Genomic DNA, 15,378 nt, shown 5'->3' on the forward strand with positions numbered 1-15,378 from the left:
ATTTTAATAAAAATGCAATTCAGTATATAGGGATGTGCTTTTTAATTTTGTGGTAAAAAGTACAAGAAATGTATAATTGATATCAATATGGTTGATATCAATTGATATTGGTAGCCAATTAAAGAAAGTGGGTTCAAGATATCAATTAAGCTTTTTATGACAGGAACCTATTTGATTCACTGATATATTTGTTTGCATTATGTACCATAACAGCTTCTTTCTGCTCCAGAAGAGAAAATACAGCCATTAAAGCCTTCCTTCCTTGTGGGATATTTCTGGAACCATCAGAACATCCTGTCATCTACCAGATGAAAAAATTATGGGTAAGGAATGAAAGTAGTAGAAACTACCTTCATTCCTGAATGAGAAACGTTGTACACATATAAATTACATACCAGTCTTTATTTGGCATTTGTAGCCATTTTCTTTCAGTTCATTAACTATACCTTCAGCATTTTGAGTTATAGGTGATCCACCTGAAACAAGCATAATCGTTTGCTACAAACTAATACTGTCTTTAACTCTAATAATTCACATTTTAAAATATCTACCACTGGATGGCCAAAGTGATGCTTTAAACAAAAAAAAAAAAAAAAAAAAAAACAGTTTTCCACTCTTATCGCACTTTTTTCCAAAACCAAGCATGCATACCTTAAATGTTAGTACTCATGTTACTGTTGTTGCTTCATCAAAACTATGCAAGAAAAAGCAGTATTTTTTTTCTCCAGTTTCTGTACAATTTCCTTATAGTAGCCTTAGACCCTAGGCAATTTCATGATACATTTTAGTTTTACTAAGTTTCATTTGACAAGCAGTTTTACTATCTGGAAGCAAACATTCAAACTGCATGCACAATGTGTCACATGTTCAGAAAGAGTAATTACATCTTTAGCATTCAATATTACACTGTTTGAAATATTCTTCCTGGTTAGCAGGGTGACTTGTTAAGAGGGAGTTTAACAGTGCACAGGTGGCTAATGGCATAGTCAACTAAGTTGTCTTGCTGTCTGATCATCCTCTAGGCATTCAATGGCATAATGTACCACTAGATGCCTAGAGGATGATCATATCCTTCTGGAGTATACATAACTTCCCCCTTTGAAGAAATGAATGCACACACAAGTTTGATGTTAAACTTACTATGTCTTTCTACACAGAACACAATGCTACACTTCTGTATTTTAACAGATGAATGCCATAAAATTTGTTTTTCCCCACCAATCCTAATGTCAAAAATTTTTTGCGCAAATATACTTCTCTGTATATATCCACCATTCTGAATACACCAATCATCCACCTTATGTCCATTATCATCTTTCTGATCAAGCCAACCTTTGTTGAATCTGGTCTTTTGTGGTAGTTACAATTTCACTAAATTGGAGCCAATCTAAAAAGATATAAGCACGCACGCACGCACACACGCACACGCACACACACACACACACACACACACACACAGGGAGTGGGATAAGATAATGGAAACACCTGATATGAAAGTAGTTTTTGTAATGGCTGTATGATAAATATATAAACATGAAGTGATTTTTTTTTTGTCTGTTTCGTGTAGGTAGTATTCTGAAGAAAAGACAATAAAAGCTGATGTTTATTTAGAGGTAATTGACCTGTCCAAATTCCAAAGAGGTCAAGCTCTTGGTGTGCATTTAGAAGTATATCGGTGACTAAAACTGCTGATTTGTTTAATGTATCCAGAGCAACTGAATTGAAAGTGATTCCGTTGCATTCACCAAGTATGGAAAACCAAAACCTGACAGGATGAATTGTGACAGAAAATCAAAGCTGACTGAAAGAGACAACCGGACACTGAAAGGGTCGTAGCCCAAAAACATAAAACTACTACCTCCACGGTACTTACTGTGAGTCTCAACAATCCAGTTTCTAGCAAAACAGTTCGGTGAGAACTTAGAGAAGGGAGACAGGGAGTTGAGATGTTGTAGTAGTTGTGTTTCTGAACCTTGGAGAATTGTCTCTTTATTTACTGCCATACCTGTGCAGCAAGCCATCATATATGCCAGGCACCTTTTGAATAGACACCAGCTTACCGGAAAGAACCTCTCTATCCATGGAGGATATTTCTACTGCCCTTTTGTGATTGTCCAGCAGCATGGCCACGTTTGGTGACTTTCTCTTCAGACAAATACACGGCATTGGCTATGGGCACCCCAGTCAGTTCCGTCGTTGCAAACATTACAATGGAGGAGTTGGAGGAACACATATTCCTGAACCTGCCAGTCCGCATCACCCTTTGGTGTCAATATGTTGACATCTTCACTATTATCCCACGAGGTTCAGAGACACAACTAATACATCTCAACTCCCTATCTTCCTTCATCCAGTTCACAATAGAATTAGAGTCAAGCAACACCCTTTCCTTCCTGGATGTTCTGGTGAAGCATATAGGCTCACATCTGGAAACTTCGGTCTACCAAAAACCCATGTGCTCTGGCCAATTTACCAACTACAGGTCAGTGCATGCCACCTGTTCAGTACTGTGCGTGCACTACTCTCCCAAGCCTGGACTCATTCCAGCTCCACAGACGCCAGGCTCAAAGACGTTTCTAAGATAAGAGCCGACCTCACCAACTGTGGCTATCCTACCTGTCTTGGACAAGTGTGATCTACAAGCCTGTGAGCTTGCCACACACATCCAACCCCCCCCCCCCTCATAGTGACGAGACAACATCTACTGCCTACATCCCGTATTACCCAGGCGCTTCAGATCGCATTTCTAAGATTTTAAATGGGTACCGGATCAAGTGCCTGCAACTTCCCAGTAAAGGATTGATCTCTTGTCTTGAGAGTGAAGACACCCATCCCCCCCTCTTTTACGCAGCCGTACGATATACCGCATCACCTGCCACAATTGCGGCAGCTGTTATGTGGGGGGGAAACTGCCAGAAGGCTCCAGGACCACCTCTCAGAACATGAAATGGCCATTCGATTGGCTGACTGCACACTGCAGTTACAGGGCACTATTGGTCAATGCAACAAGATCTCAATCCCAGACATGATACCGAGGTCGTTGACCAATCCTACCACTACCATCAACGACTATGGCTTGAGTCACTGCAGATATGTTCAGTGGCTTGAGCCACTGCACATATCTGGCTGCCATAATGTTTTTAATAGAAATAGAGGCATGTGGCTACACCCAATAATGGAATCCGTAATGTTACAATATGACAAACGCTGGCACTCAGCCCATGTACGCACCCTGCATCAACAATTACTTAGATCTGCCCAGTAAATGCTTTAGCATTCGTACACATCCTCATGCATGCTCTCTCTTTTTACTCAACATGACCACACTCTGCACATTCCATTTGTAACGTTTTATGTTTCATGTATGTATTCTCACAGCTGACGAAGGATACTTAATCTTGAAAGCTTCTGTTAATTACTTAAACTTAGTTACTGGTGATTACTTATATTATTAAACTTTGTTACTGTTCTTACCAGTTGAACTGAATTCTTTATTTAATATTTTAAAAAGTAAGGAAAAGAAGGAATGCACCAAAACCAATGAAACTGTGTGTTTCTTTATAGATGTAGGATTTCCAAAAATGAAAAGCAGTAGATAAAAGAAATTTCTCAGGAGCAAAAAATCTGGAAAGCCAATGAGATATGTCTCCTTGATTGGCCGTTGTTATTATTTGTTGTTATTTGGTTTTTATTTTAGGAGCATTAGCAACTACGGCCATATTGCTCCGGGGATATGCGGTGGTCATTTCCTGACCTTTCCGCATCCTCCGTATTTGGTGGCCACGGGCTCAAACCCCGGTCTGATCAAGAAGCGTGTGCTATGCACTGCTGCTCCTGCCCACCTGGCTATGGAGGCACCCCCTTGATTGGCAAAGCTTTCATAAACTGAAAGGAAAATCTGAAAAGAATTAAGTAAAACAAATACAATATAATGGGGAAGGTGGTTTTAAAATATGCAGAAAAAGAACAGAGGAATTCAGCTGCTAATAACCAATCTTTTTGAGGGAATGCTGCAATGCACTCCAGCGGGGGGAAGGACAAATGTATTTTGATAATCCCCTCAACCCAGAGTATCTGAGTGGAGAATCCTTCAACCATTTTCCCAGCCATAGCTTGCCAATACTACAATACCCAAAAAAAGTCCTGACCAGCAAAGCCATGAAAAATGAAACGCACGCACACACACACATCCAAAGATGGCATCCCAGTGGTAACAAAATATCTGACACTATATAACATTTCAAACTTAAGAAGGGTTACCACAAAATTAGAGTACAAACAATACAAGTAAAAAAAATTAAATATGAGAGAAATAACCAAGAAATAAATTATAAAATGTTAAAAATAACAGGAAATAAAAGCAGCAAAGTAATTTCAAACAAGCAAATGTGTAAAAATCAACTTTTGAAGTAATGAAGGTGTATGTGCAAGTCAATGCAAAATTTTATACAACTCAATACAGGCAGTTCTCGCTTTACGAGTTCCTGGGTTTACTAGTTTTTTTTTTTTTTTTCCAAGTATCAAGTATCAACAAAATCGAAAATATGAACATTAATTGCAAAAAATGAATGTTAAACATTCATAAATACTGCATTCCAAACCAAGTGCGTAGCTATACAATACAGTGTACCCCGATTTACGATATTAATCCGTTCCAGAGACACCATCATATGAACCCAATAACACATTGTTTTTTGGTAATTTGTTTCATAATCTCAGAAGTTAAAATTTTCGCTGTATAACTAAGCTATCTCTCTAAAATTTCATTTTTAAGGTCACGAGCATGACCTTAAGGCCATATAAAAGGTCATGAGCGTGGTTTGTAAATTGTATTAGTTACCAATTCAAATCATTAAAATGCATTACACTTTCACTGTTATCATATGTTCCGTTATAAGAAACAATTTTAAACGCCTTTGTGATATTTTTCTAAAGCACATTTCTGGAGGTCACGACCATAAAACAATAAAAACAAATTGCACTTTCCGGTTTATTGGGCTTTTCTGTTACTGCAAGCAATTATAAACGGGTAATAAACTCAATTTTCTTGCATTTGCGAAAATACCGATAGCTGAAATTGTGTGGTTTTTTATGTTATTATGGTGAAATGTGTTTCCCCTTTACTGAAATCTTCGATCGTATAAAAAACAGAGAAATTTTCAGAATCTTCTCTTCATTCCATTTTTTTAAAGCTTCATAAACTTGTACTCCACGTGAATCGTGTTAGTTGCAATTTGTGTGTGCTGTTAAAAAATGATTATGCATGCAATCGTGAAATTTATAATTAAAAGAGAAGATTATCTTGGAAACAAACGCCTCTTGAAACATTTCTGAAGACGATGACTCCTTGTGCAAGAAACTAACGAGTGTGCATTTAGTCAATGATAATGAAGAATAAATATTCTTTAACATTTATAAGTCGTAAATAATTTCTCTATTATTATAATTTGCTTGACTTTACAGGCTACGTTTTCATTCCTTTTGATAAATCAATCATTGCTTAAACATAAACTAATTGGCTAACTAATTTCATTGTTGAGAATGTAACCCCTATTTTTAACCTTATGTCTATGGGAAATAAATTCCCGCTTTACGAGTTTTCACTTTACGAGCATGTGCTAGGAATGAATTAACTCGTAAAGTCAAGAACTACCTGTATAGACCAGGAAAAAAAAAAGTTATATTAAACTAGGCTAGAAAATATGCAAGAAAACGGTGTATAGAAAATTTCAGAAACAAATTCTCACTTCAGTTTGTGACAGCTTTTTTCAATCAAGGAAGTCTGCATATTATGGAATGGATTTTATGGAAGGGCTATACAAACCAAACATCACACATGCAATGCACAACATGTCTAGTACACAACCCATTGTAAAGAGTCCCTGAAACATTACAAAGCTATGCCATTACAAACAACAAATCATGATACACAGTTGTCCAATCTGATGGCCATGTTTGGCTCTGGAAGATGCCCAGAAAACATCATTTACTAGTGTGTGTCAACCCAAATGCAATGTCTAGTAGAGGTGCTGTCACTATCAGGGTTGTTCCTTGTGGTTCAGGTTTGGACCTTTGGTCATTATTCTTGTAACAATGAGTGCCAGAAGGTACACTGATTTTCTGTTTCACCATGTATACTGTACAAATTGTGGTGACTTTGTTTGAAGACATAGAATGTAAAGGCTTCAGTGACCTATCCAAAGCCCAACCTTAACCCAAATGAACAGCTTTGGAATTTGTTGTTGTAGTAGGGTTTTAGGAGAATCAGCAACTAAGGCCATACTGCTTCGTGTATATTGTCTGCAAATTGCATGTCCTGATGTCAATTTTCTGTTTGCTGGACGAAAAACCCAGGTTTCCAGGATAAAAAACCATGTGCTACTCTCACTTGAGACCAACTAACTCAGCCACATTATGAAAAGGCTCACAAAAATTCCTCCCATCATCGATGGGACTCTAACTCAGGTCTTTCCAACTCAGTGTGGAGGGATGGTGATCCTACGAACTGTGCTACCCATGGGACGCCCTTGAAATGTAAGCTTTGCACCAGGCCAATACACCTATAAAAGGTTTGAAGACCGTTTTATTGATACAGTATTACAGTGTCTCAAGTAATACAGAAAGTCTCAATTCCGACTGTACGTTCTCTGCTCGTTCAGAACATGCAGTCAGAATTGAAACAATCAGCAAGCAGGAGGCTAGCAACAGCCTATGTATGGTTTCAGGATGGGTTTCTGCAAGGTTCCCAAAACATTACCTTAACTTATAGTGATTTAGTTAATAGCTGAATAAACTATCTTAATATTCACATGATATAAGAGTGGTTATTATAAAAATCTAGATTCCATGATAGCTTTAATTTTTTTTTTTTTTTTTATAAAACACATCTCAGAAGTGTGCTACCTATTTTGATATGTAGTTGGCTTTTATTAATTTTATAATTGAGTGGCATAAGCAAAAAGCTATAGAATTTGTTGTCATTCACTTGTAACTGTTAGAAACAAACTTCTATATACAAAACTGTAAAATATATCAACCGGTGGTGATATGCAGCACATTTTACTAACTTTTATAAATATTTACCTTTAACTTTTGATATGGCTGATTTGTTTCTGGATCCTTAACAATGTCCTTCTCAAAAAAATTAAATCTTCTCCACTAAATAAAAATAACACATAATGCATAAAACAAATAATCACTACTAATATACAGTAAAACAGATAAAATATCTAAAACGTTGTTATAATTAAACATATCCTTAGTTATAACAACAATCATTGTGATACACTGGTGTGCAAAACTTAAGGACCAACACTATTTCTAAAGGTTACAACCACAAAATCAAATGAAACAGACTGTGGTGATTTGCATAACTGTGGTCATTCAGTAGAAAGCTGGTGCACATGCAAAAATTTGAATCGTGATGAGAGGGCTCACATAAACAGATAAAAGCAGCAGTTCAGCAGTTATGTGCAAATTACCGAATGGTGAGCACGATTGTTACAAACGTTCAATTCGTTTCATACAGTGCTACACACAATGAAATGGCCAGTAAACAACATCTGGATGACTTTACCCGGGATTGAATAATTGGGAAGCTCGAGGAATGTCGAAGTGTGAGGGGTGTGGCTGCAGAGTTTGGTATCGCCCACAGCATCGTTTCACGTGTGTGGTCGGCCTTCAGAACAACAGGTACAGCTGTTCGAAGGACCAGTGGTGGTCTTCCACGAAAAACAACGCCCAATGATGACCACTATATACGCCTACAGGCCAAGAAGGACCGACACTAAACAGCAGGATCTATTGCAAAGCAACTGTAACCACACTTCAACATTCCTCGAGCTTCCCAATTATTCAATCCCGGGTAAAGTCATCCAGATGTTGTTTACTGGCCATTTCATTGTCTGTAGCACTGTATGAAACGAATTGAACGTTTGTAACAATCGTGCTCACCATTCGGTAATGGTTGTCAGATGAACTAATGAGACATGTGGCAGAGAAGAAAAATGCATGGGATACATACAAATTAATGGGTGACATGGAAGCCTATGATAGATATAAGTTGGTCTGTAACCAAGTCACAAAGAAGATTAGGCAGGCAAAGGCAGACTACGAAAAATCCTTGGCAAAGGATGCAAAGAAAAACAGAGAAGAGTTCTTTACATATTTAAACTCAAGAAGGAAAGGGATGAATCAGATTGGTCCACTGGATATTGATGGTTCAACAGTTGAGGATCCTGCTCAGATGGCTAACAATCTAAACGAGTATTTTGCATCTACATTCACGCATGAGGAGTTATTCAGGAAGGAGAATGATGTAGGTAAAGTAAACATTGGCAGTGAGCTGGATGATTTTGTAATAACTGAGAGGAAAGTGGAGGAGAGATTGTTGAGGATAAACATAAAAAAGGCACCTGGGGTGGATGGGATCTATCCAGTTATATTAAAGGAGGCAGCAAAGGAAGTAAGCAAACCCCTAGCCATAATTATGAGAGCTTCTTTGGACTCAGGGGAGGTACCCATAGACTGGAGATGTGCAAATGTAACCCCAATTCACAAAGGAGGATCAAAGGCTGACACAAGTAATTATAGACCTGTTAGTTTAACTTCTGTTCCAGGTAAATTAATGGAGGCACTGGTTAAAGAAGCACTGCAGGATCATCTAGAATTCAGTTATAGCTCAGACGCAGCATGGTTTTGTTAAGGGCAGGTCTTGCCTGACCAATTTGATTGGATACTATGATGTAGTCACAAAAGAACTGGATGCAGGGAATAACTTTGATATTATATATTTGGATCTTAGAAAGGCTTTTGATACTGTTGCACATGGAAGACTGCTGCACAAATTGGAGCAGTGTGGCATTGGAGGCAAATTGCTGCTATGGATAAGGGGATGGTTGAGTGGCAGAAGACAGAGAGTGGTAATCAATGGACACTGCTCAACGTGGACTAATGTTATTAGTGGAGTTCCTCAGGGTTCAGTGTTGGGTCCGTTGTTGTTTTCGGTGTTTATGAATGATATTGATCAGGGGATATCAAGTTTAATGTCCAAGTTTGCAGATGATACAAAGGTTGGCAGGGTTGTTAAGGACACTACTGACGCTATGCTGCTGCAACAGGATCTGGAAAGGTTGAACAGATGGGCTGAGAGGTGGCAAATGAAGTTTAACATTGACAAATGTAAAGTACTACATATGGGAAACAGTAACCCCAGAGTAACGTATCAACTCTGCGGTACTACACTGACAGTGGTGGAGAATGAAAAGGATCTGGGGGTAATTGTGCAGGCAGATATGAAGTTCTCTGAGCAGTGCAGACGAGCTGCAAGAGTAGCTCATGGTGTCTTGTCAATGATATACAGGAATTTTTCTAGCAGGGATAAGGAGGTGATTATTCCCTTGTATAAGGCAATGGTTAGGCCACATCTTGAGTACTGTATACAGGTCTGGAGGCCTCATTTCAGGAAGGATGTAGAGCTGCCGGAACGGGTACAGAGAAGGGCAACAAGATTAGGGAATGGAACAAAGGGTTGCTCTTACGAAGAAAGGCTTAAATTTTGCAAATTACAGAGTCTGGAGACTAGGCACCGGCGAGGTGATCTGATAGAGGTGTATAAGGCTTTGAATGGTTTAAGCATGCTCAATGCCAATGGGATTCTTCATCTTGCTCAGAATAATCACCTGAGAGGGCATAAATTCAAATTGAGGAAGGACGGATGTCGGATAGATGTGTGGAAATTTGCCTTTGGCCAGCGGGTGGTTGGTTGGTGGAACTGACTTCCATCACTTGTTGTTGAAGTTGATAGCCTAAACAAATTTAAAGCTCAACTGGACAGGTATTTCGAACGAACGGAGGGGTGAAATGGGAGTGGTGTGTGTTTTTTTTTTTTTTTTGGCTGATGCTGAATAAGCTTGCTTTCTTGCATCATATGCCTCTACTAATGCTAATGCTAATGCTAACTGCACATAATATCACAGTTTACTGTGGCCAGGCGACTCCATAAAGGTGGACTGTTTGCCCGACAGCCAGTACGCTGTGTCCCTTTAACACCTCCCCATCGGAGACACCGTTTACAGTGGCGCATCGAACACTAGGACTGGACAGCAGTGAAATGGAGTAAGGTACTCTTTACTGATGAGAGTAGATTCAGTCTGAGCAGCGATTCTGGACATCAACTAATCTGGCGAGAGGTTGGCACACGGTATCACCCTGCAAACATCACTGAAAGGGATCGATATGGTAGTCGAGGTGTTCTCATCTGGGGAGGTGCTTTCTTGGATGGACGTACACAACTCCAGATACTGGAAGGCGTTACTGTAACCGGTGCACGCTACTGTACTGAGGTAATCCTTCCCCATACGCATCTGTTCCGAGGTGCCATCGGCCCCGAGTTCGTGTTTATGGATGATAAAGCCACAAACCATCACACTGCAGCTGTTGATATGCTTTTGGAAAGTCAGGACATTGTTCGTATGGATTGGCCTGCCCGTTTCTCCCAATCTAAATCCCATCAAACACATATGGGATGCTCTGGGGAGACGCCTAGTGGCATGTCCACACCCACCAGAAAATGTTCACCAGCTGAACATGGCGCTGACAGAGGAATGGATGATGTTACCACAAGAACTTATCAACAACATTATTCTAAGTATGGACAGGTAGTACAAAGCCTGCATCGACATTAGGGGTGGCCATATCTCCTACTGAGGACCACCTCTTCCCTTTGTTCCATCTTTGGCAGTGATGCATCTGTATCATGGCAGCCAATGCTATGTTGCCATTTTTGAATAAAGTCCCTCTGTACTGTTTTGTTTCCATTGTTGTGTCGGCATTGTTTTCTTCATCATTTCTGTACCTCACAGGGTTCCTTTTGTATGCTTTTCCCATATCCAGGCCACTCCTATGAGAAGCTACAGGTGAAAACCTGACAGGTCCTTAAGTTGTGCACACCAGTATATTAATAAACATACATTATTAAAATGCAGTATTAATATTTAGAGAATTATAGCCTAAAAGGCTTCTAGTTATCTCCAAATAACTTTCACAATGAGATTTAAACTCCTTTACAAAGATAACTGAATTCTAATTGAGTTATCTTTGCATTAAGAATTCACTGCTAATTAACTCACTGCAAATTAGTGATCTTGAGTTATCCTGAAAGGACCTATCTTTGTAAAGAAGTTTATTTCATTTGTGACTATTAACATTTATTGATATGAATTTAATAAACAATACGCATTTAAAATAATTTCTGGAATTAGCAATGGCTTCTGGTACATTAATTAAACCTTAGTAATGGAAGCATTGTGTTGTTTCAATATTAGTTCAGCCAAAAAACATATCCAAGCTTCAGTTAATAACGATCTACGCTCAGTAATCACTGAATTACGACCACCTGAATTGGGCCACCATTCACACAGATAATAGCTGCTATTTGCCTAGGCAATGACTCCACTAGATGTCTAAAGAAGTCCGGGGGATCTACAGCCATGCTGCCTGTAAGGCTTTCCAGTGTTTGAACAGATGACAGTTGCATGAACATACGCCTCACTTCCCATAGAAGTTTAAATGGATTGAGTCAGGATTTGCAGCCAATCAAGATGGATGGTACCTTGACTGTGTTCCTCAAACCACTCGTGAACAATGCGGGCCCAATTACACAGTCATTATCATCTTGGAAGATCCTTGGAAGAACCTTCGAAGAACTGCTGATAGACCTCAGAAGTGAAAGGATGGTCCATATCCACCAGGGGTCTTAGTTCTTGCCAGCAAAACATGCCCCATATTAAGCAACCAACTGCCACCTACCTGAATAGTGGGACCATGCATGATGGGACCACAAACTCGTGTTGCTTGTAACACACATGAAGGCAGCTGTCAGCATGTTGCACCAAGTATTTCGACTTATCCAACATGCATACTTATTTCCAATCCTCCAGCGGGTCCAACTAGCAAATGCTGTCGACAAAGATCAGCGGTGAGCAGGTCGTCTCTTGGGTCATCTGCTGTGGTACCTATATGTCTGAGTGTGCAACACATTCTCATTTGGGGCATTGTTCTTGCATTCCCCATATTGTAATGCAATGTCAACTGTCACACAGTGACCTACCATTGTACATGCCGCTGAGCATGTATAATGCACTGAACCCTTCGCTCACCATGAACATCCACCTTGCATAATCCTTCACAGTTCTTTTGGCAGGAAGTGGTTTGACCCATTCAGTACCATTCTTTTTACACCTTAACAACAGTTAAGAAGTTCTTTTTAGTGTGGGGTCATGAGCAACTGACAAGACATGTTTCCAATATGGAAGCACCCGACACACAAGTTCCCACAATGATGCCCATTAGAAACGCTGTAACGTCTTTATAAAATGATTCTTAAATCATGTAAGTCAGTCTATAAAATTTGGTGCTGCCTCTGATCTGCTTTATGAAAGGATAGGAAAGTTCAATTTGTAGCTTTCTTGAATTCTCTTCTTTCTAGTGTGGCGTGCATATTCAGAATTTCTGTTATCATAATCATGTTCTTCTGAAACACTAGGGTGGACATAGTATTTCTAAAGTGTGTTGACGTGGAAGTCTGAAAATAGTGCCAGGTCTTAGGAGGAGCAAAACAATGAACACAAATCTTTTAATTTAAAATGAACAATAAGACTTTTCCACATTTGGGAGGGTATTTTCTTGCTTCTTCCAGGTACTTAAAAAGTTTTAATATAGCCATGGTGCCAGGCTGCCTAGCATGTCAAATACACTAGTAAAAACAATCAGAGAATCACCGCTTAACCTACTAGACAATCTACCATATCAATATCCATTGCAGCTGCAATGACAACATATATTGAAGTGTGGATGTAAATTACCAAGTTTTCCAAAAAGTACAGTGACTAATATCAGTTGTGATTTTTTCAGCCCTGGTTAATCTAGTGAGTTTTTGTAGATTTTTTTTTTCTTTCATTTATTTGTGATCTAAATTTCATTTCACCTTATAGTTTTTATCTTGCTGATTTGAGCTGGGTTTATTACCTAAATCAAGCAAACATTAAAGGCATATATACCTGTTTGAATTAACGTGTGTTGACAGCAGTTATTTTTTGGTGCCAAAACCAGGCATCCTTGGAAAACTTTTTTGCGTGTGTAATTCGTGAATATTTGGAGCACAATTTACAGAGTACACACAAAAAAAACAAAAAAAAAAACAAGTTTATATACATACATATACACACAATATACTAATGTTTACCACTCTGTTTTAACAGAAAATTTTAATTTTTTTTTTTTTCACTTTAGTATTTTTTTTCTTCTTTTTTTATGTACTCCATAAATTCACGCGATATATAAAATACTTACTCAACTGTATATTCTTAGTTTATACAATGGTTTCAAAGAGAGGATGTAAACTTTATATTCATTATATATATATATTAGCATTAGCATTAGTAGAGGCATTTGATGCAAGAAAGCAAGCTTATGCAGCATCAGCCAAAAAAAAAAAAAAAAACCACTTCCACTTCACCCCTCTGTTCGTTCGCAATACCTGTCCAGCTCAGCCTTAAACTTATTTAGGCTATCAACTTCCACGACAAGGGATGGAAGTCTGTTCCACCAACCAACCACCCGCTGGCTAAAGGCAAATTTCCGCACGTCTATCCTACATCTGTCTTTCCTCAATTTGAATTTATGCCCTCTCAGGTGGTTATTCTGAGCAAGAGGAAGAATCCCATCACCATTGAGCATGCTCAAACCATTCAAGGCTTTATACACCTCTATCAGATCACCTCGCTGGTGCCTAGTCTCCAGACACTGTAATTTGCAAAACTTAAGCCTTTCTTCGTAAGAGCACCCCTTTGTTCCATTCACTAATCTTGTTGCCCTTCTCTGTACTCGTTCCAGCAGCTCTACATCCTTCTTGAAATGAGGCCTCCAGACCTGTATACAGTACTCTAGGTGTGGCCTGACCATTGCCTTATACAAGGGAATAATCACCTCCTTATCCCTGCTAGAAAAATTCCTATATATCATTGACAATACACCATGAGCTACTCTCGCAGCCCGTCTGCACTGCTCAGAGAACTTCATATCTGCCTGCACAACCACCCCCAGGTCCCTTTCTACCACTGTCAGTGTAGTACCACAGAGTTGATACATTGCTCTGGGGTTGCTGTTTCCCATGTGTAGTACTTTACATTTGTCAATGTTAAACTTCATTTGCCACCTCTCAGCCCATCTGCTCAACCTTTCCAGATCCTGTTGCAGCAGCATAGTGTCAGTAGTGTCCTTGACAACCCTGCCTACCTTTGTATCGTCTGAACTTCGACATTAAGCTTGATATACCATCATCAATATCATTTATAAAAACAGAAAACAATAATGGACCCAACACTGAGCTCTGAGGGACTCCACTAATAACATTAGTCCACGACGAGCAGTGTCCACTGATTACCACTCTCTGTCTTCTCCCCGTCAGCCACCCCTTTATCCATAGCAGCAATTTGCCTCCAATGTCACACTGCTCCAATTTGTGCAGCAGTCTTCCATGTGCAACAGTATCAAAAGCCTTTCTAAGATCCAAGTATATAATATCAAAGTTATTCCCTGCATCCAGTTCCTTTGTGACTGCATCATAGTATCCAATCAAATTGGTCAGGCAAGACTTCCCCTTAACAAAACCATACTGTGTACGAGCTATAACTGAAGTCTTGTCTAAATGATCCTGCAGTGCTTCTTTAACTAGTGCCTCCATTAATTTTCCTGGAACAGAAGTTAAACTCACAGGTCTATAATTACTTGTGTCAGCCTTTGTGAATTGGGGTCACATTTGCACATTTCCAGTCTGTGGGTACCTCCCCTGAGTCCAAGGAAGCTCTCATAATTATGGCTAAGGGTTTGCTTACTTCCTCTGCTGCCTCCTTTAATATAACTGGATAGATCCCATCCACCCCCGGGTGCCTTTCTTGTGTTTATCTTCAACAATTTCTCCTCCACTTTACTCTCAGTTATTACAAGATTCTCTAGCTTACTGCTAGAGTTGAATACACCTCTGGCATTCCCCTCGCTAAATAACTCCTCATGTGTGAATGTCGATGCAAAATATTCATTTAGTTTGTTATCTACCTGAGCAGGATCATCAACAGTTGACCCATCGATATCAAGTGGACCAATCTGATTCATCCCCTTCCTTCTAGAGTTTACATAAGTAAAGAACTCTTTGCTGTTTTTCTTTGCATCCCTTGCCAAAGATTTCTCGTAATCTGCCTTCGCGTGCCTAACCTCCTTTGTAACTTGGTTACAGATCAACTTGTATCTATCATAGGCTTCTGTGTCACGTGTTAATTTTTATGTATCCCATGCATGTTTCTTCTCTGCCATATGCCTCAT

The 15,378-nt window shown here is 39.3% G+C and overlaps 1 protein-coding gene across 1 annotated transcript in view; it reads right to left on the reverse strand.

Annotated features, from left to right (window-relative positions):
* LOC150079140 (vacuolar protein sorting-associated protein 11 homolog) overlaps positions 1 to 15,378 on the reverse strand; it is a 697,977-nt gene that overhangs the window by 651,301 nt on the left and 31,298 nt on the right. Inside the window, exon 2 of the mRNA XM_090382204.1 lies at positions 7,084 to 7,158. Within this exon, the coding sequence (XP_090238330.1) occupies positions 7,084 to 7,158 (75 nt within the window). The remainder of the gene's footprint in view (positions 1 to 7,083; positions 7,159 to 15,378) is intronic.

Source organism: Mastigoproctus giganteus, chromosome 10 (assembly GCF_048544385.1).
Source record: "Mastigoproctus giganteus isolate SK-2022 chromosome 10, ASM4854438v1, whole genome shotgun sequence".
Lineage (NCBI taxonomy): Eukaryota > Metazoa > Arthropoda > Arachnida > Uropygi > Thelyphonidae > Mastigoproctus > Mastigoproctus giganteus.